Raw genomic sequence first — 16616 nt, 5'->3', positions numbered from 1 at the left:
ATAATAAGTCTTGAAATCAGGTAATTATAGTCTTTTAGCTAAAACACATACAGACGTATGTACACATTTGTATGTACATAAAATATAAAAACTTAGAATCATTTTGTTGATTTCTACCAAAAAATGTGAAAAAAACTCTGTTGGGATTTTGATTGGCATGGCAATCAAAATTTGGGGAGAACTGGCATTTTAACAAAATCGACTTCTTCTGACTCATGAACAAGGTATGTGCCTCCATTTATTTGGATCCTGTTTAATGTCTGTTGGCAATATTTTATATTTTTTAGTGTACAGATCTTTCATCTTTTGCCAGATTTACCCCTAAATATTTCAGTGTTCTAGATGTTCTTGTACATAGTATTATTTGGGGTTTTTCTGTTTGTTTTTTTAAATTTATGTATTATTATAATTCTTTATTGTTGGGACAGTTAGATTGTTTATAATTTTTTCACTTACAGCATTATTTTGAGTAACTTTGTACAGGCAACTGTACTCACATCTCTGATTATTTCTTTAGGTTTTTATTATTACTATTTTTATATGAGGTATAGTTGCTACTATAATGTTATATAAGTTGTAGGTATATAATAATGATTCATAATTTTTAGAAGTTATACTCCATTTATAGTTATTATAAAATATTGGTTTAGTCCCTGTGTTGTGTAACATTTTGTACAACAAATTTTGAGTTAATTGTACATTATTTTATACTTAATTGTTTGTACCTCTTAGTCCCCCACCCCTACATTGCCTCTCCTCCTTTCCCTCTCCCCACTTGTAACCACTAATTTGTTCTCTATATCTGCAAGTCTTCTTCTTTTTTGTTACATTCACTAGGTTTTTTTTTTTTTTTTAGATTCCACATATAAGTGATATCCTACAGTATTTGTCTTTTTCTATATGCCTTGTTTCATTTAGCATAATATTCTCCAGGTCTCTCCATGTTGCTACAAGTGGCAAATTTTAATTCTTTTTTATGGCCAAGTAGTATTCCATTGTATGTATATGTGTATGTATGTGTGTGTGTGTTTGGTGTGTGTGTGTGTGTATATGTTTTATCCAGTCATCTGCTGATGGACACGTAGGTTGCTTCCATATCTTAGCAATTGTAAATAATGCTTCTAGGAACATGAGGGTGTATGTACCTTTCCCATTTAGTGTTTTTGTTTATAACTGTACTAAACTGATTTTTAGGCTCTAGTGGTTTGCTTGTGAATTCCCCAGGAGTCTCTACATTGAGAATCATGTCTTCTGCAAAAAAAGCAGTTATCTTCCTTTCTGATCTGAATGCCATTTATTTATTTATTTAATCTTGACCTGACTTCACTGGCCAGAACCTCCCACACTGATTGGAAGTGGTGAGAGCAAATGTCCCAGTCTGTCTTCCTGATCTCAGGGTCGGGTATTCAGTCTCAGATATGGTTTTTATCAGGTTGAGGAAGTTTCCTGCTACTCTTCATTTGCTGAGTTTTTGTTAGAAATAGGTGTTGAAGGTCCTTTATTATGATAACAATTCATATGATGGGAAACTAATTCATATGATGTATTACATTGAGTGATTTTTTAAAAACATTAAACTGAGCTACATTCCTAGAATACACCCTATTTTAGTCAGGATGTGTTATCTTTATTATTATCCTGTTAATATTTTGTTGGCTTTGATTTGTTATCATTTTGTTTATGAATTTGTGCATCTGTGTTCATGAGGGATATTGCTTTGTAGCTTACTTTTTTGTCTGGTTTTGGTATAGTTGATCTTGGAGAAAATGATTTGGGAAGTATTCCCTCCTCTTCACTTTTCTTAGAGACTGTGTAGAGTTGGTATTGGCTTTTTGTTTTTTTCTTTTTTCAGCCACACCTGCCCTAAGTTCCCAGGGTAGGGGGCAAATAAGAGCTGCAGCTGCAGGCCACAGCCACAACTGAGCTGCACCTGTGACCTATGCCACAGCTCATGGCAACACAGGATCCTTAACCCACTAAACAAGGCCAGGGATCAAACCTGCATTCTCACAGAGGCTATGTCAGATCCGTATCCTGCTGAGCCGCAATGGGAACTCCTGGTATTGGCTTTTTTAAAAAGTTCTACTGATAAATAATTTGTACCTTTAATCCCTTTAAAGCATACATTCAATGCTGATTCGTGTATTCTCAGAGTTGTGCAGCCATCACCATGATCTAATTCCAGAACATCTCCATCACCCTAAAATGAAATTCTGTACTTATTAAAAGTTACTTCCCATTCCCTCCTCTCCAAACCCTTGTCAATTACTAATTTACTCTTTATTTCTATAGATCGACCTATTCTAGATATTTCTTATATATAGAATTATATGTGGCCTTTTTGTTAGCATGATGTTTTTTTCAAGGTTCATTTATGTTTGTAGCATGTGTCAGTACCTCCATCTTTGTTTTGGCAAATAATATTCCATTGTATAGAGGTACCATATTTGTTTAACCATTTTTTAGCTTGTGGACATTTGTGTTGTTTCCACTTTTGGCTATTTTGAATAATGCTGCTGTGAACAATCGTGTACAAGTCTTTGTGTAAACATCTGCTTTCTTTCTCTTTAGCATGTATCTAGGAGTGAAATTCCTGTGTCGTATGGTCAGTCCATGTCAGTCCATGCAATATTGAGTCCATTTTCTCAGTCTTTTGAGGAAATACAGAGGATTTTCCACAACTGCCTTTAGTACCACTTATGTATGAAGGTTCTAGTTTTCCCCGTATCATTATCAGTACTTGTCATTATCTGTGTTTTTAATTATACCCATTCTAGTGGGTGTGAAATGGTATCTTATAGTGGTTTTGATTTTCATTTCCCTGATGGCTAGTGATGTTGAATATCTTCTCCTATGTTTATCAGCCATTTATATACCTTTTTGGGAGAAATATCTATTTCTTTGCCCTTTGAAAAATTAGATTATTTGTCTTTTTATTACTGAGTTGTTTTTATATGTTGTGTATATACAAGTCCCTTATTAGATATTATATTTATAGCAAATTCCCCTTCTTCTGCAGGTGATCTTTCTTACTTTCTTCATAGTGTAATTTACAGTCCAGAACATTTTAATTTTGATCAAGTCTAAAGTCTAGTTTATCTATTTTTTTCTTTTGTTGTTTGTGCTTTTTATGTCATACCCAAGAAACCTAATCCAAGGTCACTAAGATTTAATTACTCCTATGTTTTCTTCTAAAACTTTTATGTTTAGCTCTTCTATTTAGATATTTGATCCATTTTTAGATAATTTTTGCATATGGTGTGATGTGTGGGTCCAACTTCATTCTTTTGCATGTGGATATATCTTGTCTCAGCACCATTTGGTGAAAAGACCATTTTTCCCCCATTTAATTGTCTTGGCAATCTTGTCAAAAATCACTTTTATCATGATTAAAGGTTTGTCTCTGGGCTCTAAATTCTTTTTCATTGATCTTTATGTATAGCCTTATGCTAGTACCACATTGACTAGATTACTGTAGCTTTGTAGCAAAATTTGAAATTGGGAATTAGCCCTCCAAATTTGCTCCTGTTTTTAAGGATTGTTTTGGTTTTTGTTCCTTGCATTTCCATATACATTTTAGAATTAGCTTAACCATTTCTGTAAAAAAAAATAAAAATAAAAAGGGCCAGCTGCAACTCTGAATGCTTTCAATCTGTAGATCAGTTTGGAGCATATTGCCTCTGAATGATAATAACTCTTATGATCCTTGAATATGGAATGTTTTTCCATTTATGCACCTTCTTTAATTTTTGTCCGAAGTTTCATAGTTTTCAGTGTATAATTCATATACTCCTTTTAAATTTAATTCTAAATATTCTTTTTGATGCTATTATAAATGGAATTGTTTTCTTAATTTCCTTTTCAGGTTCTTAATGGCTAATATATAAACATACAGATGATTTTTGTGTATTGATCTCATATTCTGTCACCTTGCTGAACTTGTTTATTCTTACAGTTCTTAGCAGATTCTTTGGAATTTTCTGTATGTAAAATCATGTCATCTTCCGATAAAGCTTTCCTTTCTAGATGACTTTTGTTTTTTTTCTTTTCCCTGTGTAATTGCCCTAGATAGAACTTCTAATACAATGCTGAATAGAAATGGCAAGAATGGATGTCTGTCCTGTTAATAATCTTAGAGGGAAAGAAATTACTTTTTACTCATTAATCATGGTGTCAACTATAGATTTTCCCTAGATATCCTTTATCAGTTTAAAAATGTTCTCTTCCACTTATAATTTGTTGAGTGTTTTTTAAATTATAAAAGGGTGTCTTACTTTGTCAAATGCTTATTCTGTGACTACTGACAGGCTCATAGAATTTTTGTCTTGTATTCTGTAAATATTGCACATAACATCACTTGATTTTTAGATGCTAAACTAGCCTTGAATTCCTAGGATAAATCCCACTTGGCCATGGTACAAAACCCTTTTAATATGTTGCTAAATTTGGTTTGCCAATACTTTGTTGAAGAATTTTGCATCTGTATTCATAAGGGCTCTTGGTCTGTAGTTCTCTTTCCTCGGAATGTCTTTTTCTGCTTTTGGTATCAGGGTGGTACTGGCCAGGTAGAATGAGTTTGCAAGTTTCCATTTTCTTTTAACTTTCTGGAAAGTTTGTATAAGCTTGCTACTACTTCTTCCTTGAACTTTTGGCAGACTTCACCAGTAAGGCCATCTAGGCCTGTAGTTTTCTTCGTAGGAAAGTTTTTAAACTGAAAATTCTTTTCTCTAATGGATAAGGTGCTTTCCAGGTTACTTGTTTCTTCTGCATGAGCCTTGGCCTCCTCTCTCCTCTCTGATACTTTGTCCTATGAAACCAAGATGCATTGGTTTTCTGAGACTTTTCACTCTGTATCCACCTCATTTGCCTTCCCCATGCTTAGGCCTGGAGTCTCAATTGTTTTCCATCCCTTGGGCATCACTGTTCTGCCTTGTCTGGTGTTTTGTGTCTTTTTTTTTTTTTTTTTTTTTTTTTTTTTTGTCTTTTTAGGGCGGTACCTGCAGCACATGAAGGTTCCCTGGCTCGGGGTCGAATCGGAGCTGTAGCTTTCGGCCTACATCACAGCCACAGCAATGCAGGATCCAAGCCACGTCTGCGACCTACACCACAGATCATGGCAACTGCAAATCCTTAACCCACCGAGCAAGGCCAGGGATCAAACCTGCATCCTCATGGATGCCAGTCAGATTTGTTTCCACTGAGCCACGATAGGAACTCCTAATGTCTTGTGTCTTAAAAACCATTATTTCGTATATTTTCCTACTGATTTGTTTTTGCAGGCAGGTGGGTATGTCTTTATCCTGTTTTATGAGGAAATATGCAAAGATTTTTGTACATCACATTCTTTTTGTGGTAGTGGGGCAGGACACAAACAAAATATAACAAAACAGGAACATTATCAGGTTTTCAAGGATCTAAAAAATAAGCCAAACTTGAGATTATTGCTTATGATAAACATCCTTCCATCATTTGAACAATGAAGCAAAACTCAAAAATGAAGGAATGTTAAAGTAAATTGAAATAGAAACATGAATATCTGTGCCCATCTCACTAACTACCCCACAGCTATGAAAACAGAGAAAGGATTAAATAAATATCTTACAGTCATGGGAGAGCAGAGAGAGAAGATGTTAGTGGAAAAGAAATTTTGTGTAATTACTAGATGATAGAAAGCAGATGGGCCTGAATCAAAGTCTAGTGAAGAAACCTATTATCCAGAACATACATAGGAGAAAATCAACCAGAAGGTAGGAACAGATGCAGATGATCTGTAAACTCCAAGAGGAAAACTGATGGAAGCCCTAGGCACTTACCAGGCTAATTGAAGATTAACATTTAGAACAGGAAGACCAATCAGGCCTCTTCCCTTATTCATTTTGCTCTGCTTTATTCTAGCACAATAAGTCAAGAACTTCAATATAGGGAGGATGAACTGTTTGTCTCATGTTATTTTGAGTATGGGGCTATGGCCTAGAAAGAAGCATTGTGGAGTTTGAGGAAATCACAGAACATGGGGGAAGAAACTGGAGGAAACTGACATACACAAATGCAAAGGAGGAGTGCCCGTCATGGTTCAGTAGTTAATGAATCCAACTAGGAACCGTGAGGTTACAGTTCGATCCCTGGCCCTGCTCAGTGGGTTAAGGATCTGGTGTTGCTATGAGTTGTGGTGTAGGTCACAGACGTGGCTCAGATCCAGCGTTGCTGTGGCTCTGTTGTAGGCTGAAAGTTACAGCTCCGATTCGATCCCTAGCCTGGGAACCTACATATGCCTCGGGAGAGGCCCAAGAAAAGACAAAAAACAAACAAACAAACAAAAAAAATGCAAAGGAAGGTGAAGCCAGCTTCCTATAGTGATCTTTCATTCATAAAATAGAAAGCCTGAGACCACCAGATATTTGGGGTAGCGTAACAGCATGAAGCAGAGAAACCAAGGTGAATAAACAGCTGAGCACAGAAGAAACAAAGTTGACAGGAGGTGTAAAGGGTTGAATTGTGTTCCCTGCAAAATTGATATGTTGAAGTCCTAAATCCCAGGACCTCTGGCTATTAAACCTTATTTGGAAATAGTGACCATCCAGACAGTGGTTAGTTAAGATGAGGTCATACTCAAATAGGGTGGGCCCCTATCCCAGTCTGACTGATATACAAAGTCAGAGACAAGGGTGTAAAGTCAGAGACACACAGGGAGAATGCCCTGCCCTGGTGAAGGCAGAGATTGGAATTATGCACCTGTAAGATAAGGAATGCCAGTGATTTCCAGCAAATCACCCCAAGCTGGCAAGTAGCAAAGGAAGGTTCTACTACGGGTTTCAGAGGGAGCAGGGTCCTGCTATTTGATTTTGAACTTCTAGCTTCTAGAAATATGAGATAATAAATTTCAGTTGTTCATGCCACCCCGTTTGTGGTAACTTTGTTATGGCAGCCTCAAGAAACTCATTTTGGGAGATGGCATTAAATGGTGGAATAGAGTTGGAGCTCAACTTCTCTACTAAAAACAACAAAATTCACAACTAAAGACTGAGCAATCTCCACCCAAATGGATCAGAAACCTTAAAAAAGATATCCTATTCCAGAAGAAAAATAGGAGGCCACATCAAGAGGTAGGAGGGGCGATTTCACAATATAAACAACCCCATACCTCCTGGGTAGGAACCCCCACAGACTGGAAACTAACTGGTTCACAGAGACTCACCTTCAGGAGTGAGGGTTCTGAGCTCCAAATCAAACTCTCACATGTGGGGATCTGGCACTGGGAGAAAGAGCCCCTGGAGCATCTGGCACCGAAGGCCAGTGGGGCTTGTGCGTAGGAGCTCCACGGCACTTGGGGAAATGGAGACCCCATTCTTTTTTTTTTTTTTTTGTCTTTTGTCTTTTGTCGTTGTTGTTGCTATTTCTTGGGCCGCTCCCGCGGCATATGGAGGTTCCCAGGCTAGGGGTTGAATCGGAGCTGTAGCCACCGGCCTACACCAGAGCCACAGCAACGCAGGATCCGAGCCACGTCTGTGACCTCCACCACAGCTCACGGCAATGCCGGATCGTTAACCCACTGAGCAAGGGCAGGGACCGAACCCGCAACCTCATGGTTCCTAGTCGGATTCGTTAACCACTGCGCCACAACAGGAACTCCAGGAGACCCCATTCTTAAAAGGGGCACACAGACTTTCATGTGCACTGGGTCCCAGGACCAAGCAAAGTCTCCATAGGAATCTGGGTCAAACCTGACTGCAGTTCTTAGAAGCCCTCCTGGGAAAAGAGGGTTGAATGTGGCTTGTTGTGGGGGAAGGATACTGGAAGCAAAGCTCTTGGGAATATTCAGCAGCATGCCTTTCTCTGGAGGTGGCCATGTTGGGAACATCTGGCCCCATCCGTCAGTCAGTGCTGAGAAGCCCCAGGGCAAACAACAATCCAGGTGGGATCATGGCCCCACCCCTCAGTAAACAGGCTACCTAAAGATCCCCCAGGCACACAGCCGCCTCTAATCCCATCCAGAGACTAAGCCCCACCCACCAGAGGGATAGGAATCAGCTCCACCTACCAGTGGGCAGGCATCAGCCCCTCCCATCAGAAAGCCTACAGCAAGCCCCCCATACCGACTTCAGCCACAGGGGGGCAGACACCAGAAGTAAGAGAGGCTACAACTCTCTTATCTGTAAAAAGGTCACCACACCAAAAACCTATAAAAATGAAAAGACAGAGAACTATAGCTCAGATGAGGGAGAAAGAAAAAACCCCAGAAAATCAGCTAAGTAATGAGGAGATTCTCAGCCTCCAGGAAAAAGACTTTAGACTGTTGATGCTGAAGATGATGCAAGACATTGGAAATAAACTGGAGGCAAAGATGGAGAACTTACAGGAAACACTGAGCCAAGACATACAAGAAAGAAAACTTAAACAAGAAGAAATGCAAAATATAATAACTGAAATAAAAAATTCATTAGAAGCAGCTAACAGCAGAATACAGGAGGCAGAAGAACAAATAAGCGAGGTGGAGGACAGATGAGTGGAAATTACAAATGCAGAACAGAAAAGAGAAAAAAGATTGAAAACAAATGAGGAGAGTCTCAGAGAACTCTGGGACAAAGTTAAACACACCAACATCCATATTATAGGGGTGCCAGAAGGAGAAGAGAGAAGGGGACAGAAAAAATATTCCAAGAGATAATAGCCAAAAACTTCCCTAACATGGGAAAGGAACCACTCACTCAAATCCAGGAAGCACAATGAGTACCATATAAAAAAACCCAAGGAGGAATACCCCGAGACACATATTAATCAAACTGACCAAAATTAAAGACAGAGAAAATCTTGGAAGCAGCTAGGGAAAAGAAACAAATAGCATGCAAGGGAACCCCAATAAGGTTATCAGAAGATTTTTCAACAGAAACTCTGCAGGCCAGAAGGGAGTGGCATGATATACTTAATGTGATGAAAGGAAAAAACCTCCAACCAAGATTAATTTACCCAGCAAAGCTTTCATTCAGATTTGAAGGAGAAATCAAAACCTTCACAGATAAGCAAAAGCTGAGAGAATTCAGCAACACTAAACCAGCCTTACAACAAATACTAAAGGAACTTCTCTAGGCAGAAAAGAAAACACAGCAACAGGAAACAAAAATTCCACAAATGACAAGGCTCACCAGTAAAGGTATATATACAGTAAAGATACGAAATCATCCATGAACAATTATACCACCCAAATCAGAAATAATGAGAAGAGGTGGGTACAAATGCAGGACACTGGAGATGAACTTGCAATTAAGAGAACAACTTAAAAACAATCTCATATACATATAGACTCATATCAAAACTTCAGAATAACTGCAAACCAAAATCTACAATTGATACACAAACAAAATCAGGTCAAATACAACACTAAAGATAGTCTGAATAGATGCTTCCGTGGCTGATGGTTGTTGATGGCAGGATTCCAGAACAAACAAATCTGAAAGTGAATATAGGATGCTGGCTTTGGGGACATAAAGTCTTGGGATTTTGTGCTGGCTCAGGGAAAGCCCAGGAAGCTACCGATTGAGGGTCCTTGGAAACCCAGGCCAGGGCCCTATGGAGAAGCTCAGGGCTCTCATTGGACAGATGAGGAAACTACAGCTTTGAATGGATTCTCTCTCAGCTCCTTCCCTCTCTGGCCCCTTCAATTATATGTTTTTCCCCTCTTTTTTTGAAGGGTATTTGGTGAGCTGTTAAGTGTTGCATACTGTCTTTCTTCTTCCCACAGTTAATGATCAATAAGGCCCATATTCCATTGTCCCATTTGTATATTAGAGTATTAATTATGCAACTTAAAAGAAAAAGGTCAACAACCATATGATTAGGTTTTTTTTTTTGTTCAAGGTTTTTTTCACTAGGCCAAACCTATTTGGTTTCCCTGCTTCAGAATGGTTGGAAAATGGTTAGAAAAAAGTTTTCCCTCCATTTCTCTAACAGTCTAGAGCAAGGTTGGCAAACATTTTCTCCAAAGGACTAGATAGTAAATATTTTAGATTTTGTGGACCATAAATGATAACTTTGCAATAACTACCCAATGCTGCCATTACAGTGTAAAAGCAGTGATGGACAACATTACTATAAGTGAATAAGTGTGGCTGTGCACCAAGAAAACCATATGTAAAATGAGGCTGTGGACCAGATATGGCCCATAGGCTATGCTGTGTCAATCATTCACCTTGAAAAATGCCATTTCCCTGCCTGGCCACCATTGCAAACAGTCCTGCATGTCAACAGTTAAGAAAGTCTATATTATTTATTTTATTACCTGGATATCAAATACTAAATAGCTGAGGTAAAAATCGGATGAATTTTATTCTTGAGTTTTTTCAGTCTAAGTGTTCAATGAAGGAAAGCAGCAGTGACTGTTAACCAAAAATGATGTGACACGGGAACAGCATGTTATGTCTAATGAAAAACTTTTGAAAACAAAGACACTGTGAATTTAGAGTTATGTTTGTATAACTGTTGGGTAATTGACAGGGTTTTTTAGTTTAGCTTCTAACAGTCAGAACTATCGCCTACAGCTGCCTTTGCACAACATGCTGCAGACTTTTTACTGCCCATCAATCTTGAAAAAACTTGTTTTTCCTGGTTCCTTGTTTCAGGACCAGCTCTCAGATGTTAGCTCATTTGAGTAACTAATCACAGCAAAAGTGTAAATTGTGGATCTGATGTTGCCGTGAGCTGTAGTGAAGGTTGCAGATGTGGCTCAGATCCAGTGTGGCTCCAAGTTGACCCCCAGCCTGGGAACTTTCATATTCTGCAGGTGTGGCTCTAAAAAGCAAAAACAAACAAACAAAAAACAAAAAACAAAAAATAAAACTGATATTGGGAGTTAAAGAGAATTCAGTAATTCTTAGTGAAAACATAAAACAAATGTTTGAGTAGCCCACAGGAGGATTAAAAAAGGAGAGACAGAGTCAGAAAAAGGAGAGACAGAGGAAACAGAAGACAAATAATAAAAAATTCCATGTTAGACTTAAACCCTAGCATCTTAGTATTTATCTTAAAAATGAAAATGTTCTAATGTACCAATTAAAAGACAGAGATGATTAGAGAGGATAACAAAACTTGATCCAATAGTAAGTAGATTGTCTACAAAAGTCTCACTTCAAATATAATAATACAAGCAGGGTGAAAGTAAAAGGTTGAAAAGTGTATACTATGCAAATATTAATTTTTAAAAAGCAGGAGTCGCTGTCTTAATATACATGTTAATTTCCTGGTTGCCAGATTGTACTATCGTTATGCAAGATGTTTTCATTAGGGGGGTTGGGTGACATATATACGGCATCTGTCTGTATTGTTTCTTACAACTGCATATGAACCTGTAAATATCTCAAAATAAGTTTCACTCACATGCATAAGAATGAAGTTGGTCACATATCATATATAAAAACTAACTCAAAATGGATCAAGATTTAATTGTAAAAGCTGCAACTATAAAGTTCTTAAAAGAAAAAAATAAATGCAAGAGCTAAAACAAAAGTTTTAGAAGCAGCATGAATTACAGGACTTGAAATAGGCGATGGTTTCTTAGGCATGACACAAAATTACAAGCAATAAAATGAATAGATAATTGACATCATAAAAATAAAAAAATATTTTGTTCTTCAAAGGACACTGTCAAGAAAGTGAAAAGATAACCCACAGAATGGGAACATATTTTTGAAGATCATTTATCTCCTAAGGGAATTGTATTCAAAACGTATAAAGAACACTTAGACTCAGTTATAAAGACAGCCTATTTTTTAAAATGGGCAAAGGATCTGAATAGACATTTCTCCAAAGAAGATATATGAATCGCCAATAAGTACATAAAAAGATTTGGCCATCAGGGAAGTACCAATGAAAAACCGCCATGATTTAACATTCCAAACTTGTTAGGATGGCTGTAATTTAAAAGATAGGTAATAACAAGGGTTGGTGAGGGTGTAGGGAAACTGGAATCCTCCTGCATTGCTGTGCTAATGGCAGCTTTGGAAACAGTCTGGAAGTTCCTCAGAAAGTTAAACACAGAGTTACCAAATGACTCAGCAACTCCACTTCTAAGTATAGACCCAAGAGAAGCAGAAACATGTTTGGACAAAAACTTATACACAAATGTTCACAGCAGTATTGTTCATACTAGCCAAGTGAAAGCACCTTGTATGTCCATCAACTGATGAATGGATAAACAAAACAGGGTACATCTATACAAAGGGAGTATTATTGGGTGATAAAAAGAATTGAAATACCAATACATGTTACAGCATGGATGAATCTTGAAAACACATTAAGTGAAAGAAGCCAGTCACAAAGGATCATATTTTGTTTGATTTCAAGTATCTGAAATGTCCAGAATAGCAAATCCAGAGAGACAGAAAGCAGGTTAGCACTGGGCAGGAACTGAGGAAGAGGGAGTGATGTCAGGGTAACTGTTAAAGAGTACAGGGGTTTTTTTCAAATGAAAAAATCTAAAATTGGTTCTGATGGTAGTTGCATAACTGAGTGTAGTAAAAGCTGTTGAATGACAGGTATATGTTAAAAATTGTGTTGTATGGCATAGGAATAAAACTTCAGGAGTTCTGTCGTGGCTCAGTGGTTAATGAACCTGACCAGTATCCATGAGGATGTGGGTTCAATCCCTGGTCTCGCTCAGTGGGTTAAGGATCTGGTGTTGCCATGAGCTGTGGTGTAGGTCACAGATACAGCTTGGATCCTGAGTTGCTGTGGCTGTGGTGTAGGCTGGCAGCTGTAGCTCCGATTTGACTCCTAACCTGGGAACCTCCATATGACACAAGTGTGGCCCTAAAAAGACAGAAAAAAAAAAAAAGAAAGAAAGAAAGAAAACTGTAAAAATTAAAAGTTTAAAGTGCTTGTGGTATGATAATTATTTCATAATGTATCTTTTCATACAGAAGCAATACTTTTTCTCCTACCTCATTAGTCAATAATGACTTGGAGACAGAGAAGTTCCGTAATATATTCTAGGAATTGGATTTTCCTAAACGAGTTAAGTAAACAAGAATATAAGGGTTGTGCCTTGGAAAAACAAAACTGTTTCTACACCCATAGACACACATATGCCACCTGCATGAATGTGTTCATGTGTAAATATGCATAAAAAATATAAGTTGTTCCTTTGCTTGTCACAGATGATTCATCACTGTGGATTAAAGGACTACAGGGTTTACTTCTGATTTTATACTGTTAGCTTTGTTTGAGTTCCTGTATGCATTTTGAAAAAGATCCTTTTAAAAAAATGTTCAGTTAATTAAACTTTGTACTCAGACCGAAATTCTCCCCACTAAGCCAAATGGTACTGTATAGTTCTTGAGGAATACCAATCTCATCCTCACTTAAACTTAAATAGTCCTATTTGTTCATTTTCAGCTTCCTAGTGAGGATCCTGAAATTTTTGACATCTCATCCAAGTGTCTGTCTATACTGGTTCAGCTGTACGGAGGGGAAAACCCAGACAGCCTGTCTCCTGAAAATGCAGAGAACTTTGCTGATTTACTGACATCCAAAGAGGACCCAAAGGAGCAGAAGCTTCTGCTGAGGATCCTCAGGAGAATGGTGAGTCCGCACAGAAACAGGCTTAGGTGGGTGGCTTCAGCGGCAGCCAGAAGTGGAGCAGTCATTCTCTTTGACCTAGTTTCATGAAGAACACCCAGTTGCCTTTCCCCATAGGCACCTACTGCTAACATTTATCATAGTCTGCCTGTCTCTCTATATACACAATTTTTTTTCTGAACTATTGCAGAGTAAATTAGAGACATCCTTCTTTATCTTTTAATATGTGAGTGTATTTCTTATAACAGAATGGGTGTTCTCTTCACTTACCTACAGTTAACAAAATCATGAAATTTAACATTGGTACAAATCTTTTACTGATCTGCCATCCATGTTCCTATTCTGCCAACTGTCCTGATTATGTCCTTCATAGCTTGTTTTCTGGAATCCGGTGCAGGATGATGTATTTTAGTAGACGTGTGTCTTTGATCTGGAATAGTTCTGCAGCCTTGCTTTGTCTTTCATACACTTGTGGAAGGATGGGAGGTATTTTGTAAATTCTCCCTTGGTTTGGGTCTCCCTGATGCTTTCTGCTTAGAGTCAGGGAAGTCCCAGAAGAAATCTCTTTTCCTCCTCAATCCGTCATATCCAGAGGCTTGTGATATCTGTTTGCCATTTACTGGTGATGTTAATTTTGATCACCTCATTGATTGATGTGTGGTTATTATCCTAAATTTTGTAATGGTTACAAAATGAAGATTTTTCTCCACCTCCCAACATTTCTAACTCCCAGTACTATACTGTAGGAAAGATTTTCCCTTTTGCCCCATTTAATTTTTGAAAAATAGGTATAGCTGATGTTTACTGGAAGGTACTTTTGAAGGCTGACTTGCTTTCTTTGTACAATAGATCTTGTTCTGCTGGTTTTGAAGGCCATTATTTACACGAGCTGTTGTTGAGGTTGGTCAAGGAGTAGAGGTCCCATTAGACTGTGTCATGTTCTGGCTTGTCAGTCTGGGTTCACCTCTAGATCCAGGTATCTTGAGGGGCCCTTTGGCAGCAGAGGCTGTGGATGCTCCAAAGAGTTGTATTCAAGGTGGGTTTTGTGCTATTTTGGTAAATAGTGGTCGCGCGTGACCCAGCTACATCTACCCAGCAGGTTAGGGGTGACAGAACTAGAAGGGATGTAAAGAGTCGTCCTCCTCGCTGCTACATTATGCTTTTATACAGCCAGGTCTCCCCAACCCAGCAGTGCTTACTGCCTTGTGGGGTCGTTCCTCAGGACTGGGATGATGACAGTCGAGGCGAGCCTCCCTAGGTGGAGGATAAATACTTCCGGGGACGGTAGATCCTGGAGATGGTTCGCCAGCCTAGCCCCAGATGACGTTGAATCCCATAGTAAGGCAAGGGTTTCCTTTTCCATCTTATTTTCAACTTTCTGATGATCAAAGGTGAGTTTCAGTTTAGTACCATTTGTCTTTAAAAAAAAAAAAGAACCTCTTGAATCCTGCAGAATGTCCCTTCTTAACGTAGAGTAAGCCTTTTGGATGACCAGCTTCTTCAGTAAAGAAAAGATATTTCTTTTAAAATAATTTTATTTAATTAAAAAAAGCGAGTCAATGTGAAGACAAGTGCTAGAAAGTATAGTAATACGAGTGCTACACAGAGGGGGTGTATTGTGTATTTGGTACAGAATGGCAAAAGCTTGAGGACTATTGACCTAATATCTAACACGATTAATTTTTATAGAGATCTACCATCTCTTACTTGAAAAATCTTACAGCTGGATTTAGTTTGGAATTCATAATTTTCAGATATTTTTGACATGGTGCTTATATTATATGTCATATGGCCTCCATAGGAGTCACCAGGGTGGTACCGTCAACAAGCTGTAAACATAGGAATGAATATTCATACCAAATGGGTAAATAAAACTATGTGTGACCCCGTGTGGGTTAGGTCAGATTTTGCCACCAAATATGTTTTTGAACCAAACATAGGAAAAACAGTTTGGATTTTTCAGGGCTTTCTAGATTTCAGAATTGCAGATGAGAGATTATGGACCTGTCTTTGAAATAAGTTACATCATTTTCCAAAACTAGATTAATTTAATCATGCAGAAAACATGGTCTATGTAGCCAGATCAGACCATTTAGTTTTTCTTTCTTTTTTTTGTCTTTTTAGGGCAGCACCTGCAGCATATGAGGTTCCCAGGCTAGGGCTCTAATTGGAGCTATATCTGCCAGCCACAGCCACAGCCACAGCAACTCAGGATCCTTAACCCACTGAGCGAGGCCAGGGGTCAAACCTGTGTCCTCATAGATCCTAATTAGGTTCATTAACCACTGAGCCACGATGTGAACTCTTAGACCGTTTTACTGTCTAAAATGATTTCCTCATACTTCCTGACCTGCCACATGTAGGGCCAGGTAGGTTTGTTTGCAGAAGAAAAGTTTCTGGTGCTGCTCAAAAAATTTTTTTTAATTGTAGTTAAATGAACAGAGCATAAAATTTATCCGCTATTTGTTATCAATGCTTTATAAGTTTCTGAAAACTTTCTAAATTACCTGCGGATCGGTCAATGTCAGGTTCAAGTTGTACAAAACACAGAGTCAGGGATTCTGGGACTCAGTCTGCCCAAGTGGACCTTGAACTTGCCTATTCTTAACCTCACTTCTGCTTAAACTTAGTTTTGAGTTCAGTACATTTAGAGAGAAATAGCCACAGATGACTTGTATGAAGCCAGCCCCCACTCTCGGGTGGATGTGGTCCTTCTTCCTCTCTGTCTCACTGCTTCCTGTCTTCCCCTCCATGGCTGTCATTGTTCTGTAGCTGTCCCCTTACTGTCTGTTCATGGTAGTGACATGGCCTTGTTCATTGCTGTATTGTCAGTGTCTTACAGCATGTTACACCCATGAAAGGTGGTCAGCAGATGATATTTCTAGCTGTACTAGTCTCTGTATTAAGAACTTTTGATGTATTATCTCATTAATGTTCATAGCAACCTCAGAGGTTAGCTCTAGTGACTATTCCTGTTTTACAGGTTAAAAACTAAGGCTCAAAGAGCTTCTGTAACATTCCCAAGGTCACCCACTAGGTCATGGCAGAGC

General features: G+C 38.4%; 1 protein-coding gene across 7 annotated transcripts in view; it reads left to right on the top strand.

Moving 5' to 3' along the window:
• The window catches only part of ULK4 (unc-51 like kinase 4), a 543576-nt gene that overhangs the window by 395632 nt on the left and 131328 nt on the right, over positions 1 to 16616 (top strand). For 5 of the 7 annotated variants that reach the window (XR_002337917.1, XR_002337916.1, XM_021070410.1 and 2 more), the window contains one exon: positions 13384 to 13569. Coding sequence is in view for 3 of the 7 variants with exons in the window: in XM_021070410.1 (XP_020926069.1) it covers positions 13384 to 13569 (186 nt within the window). In the remaining 4 variants the exon portion in view is untranslated. Of the gene's footprint in view, positions 1 to 13383; positions 16604 to 16616 lie in introns of all 7 variants that reach the window. The other 2 variants (XR_002337918.1, XR_002337919.1) reach the window with 2 other exon arrangements.

This window comes from Sus scrofa, chromosome 13, assembly GCF_000003025.6.
Source record: "Sus scrofa isolate TJ Tabasco breed Duroc chromosome 13, Sscrofa11.1, whole genome shotgun sequence".
Taxonomy (NCBI): domain Eukaryota; kingdom Metazoa; phylum Chordata; class Mammalia; order Artiodactyla; family Suidae; genus Sus; species Sus scrofa.
Note: the sequence above shows the minus strand (reverse complement) of the source record. Positions and strands in the feature narration are given on the sequence as shown.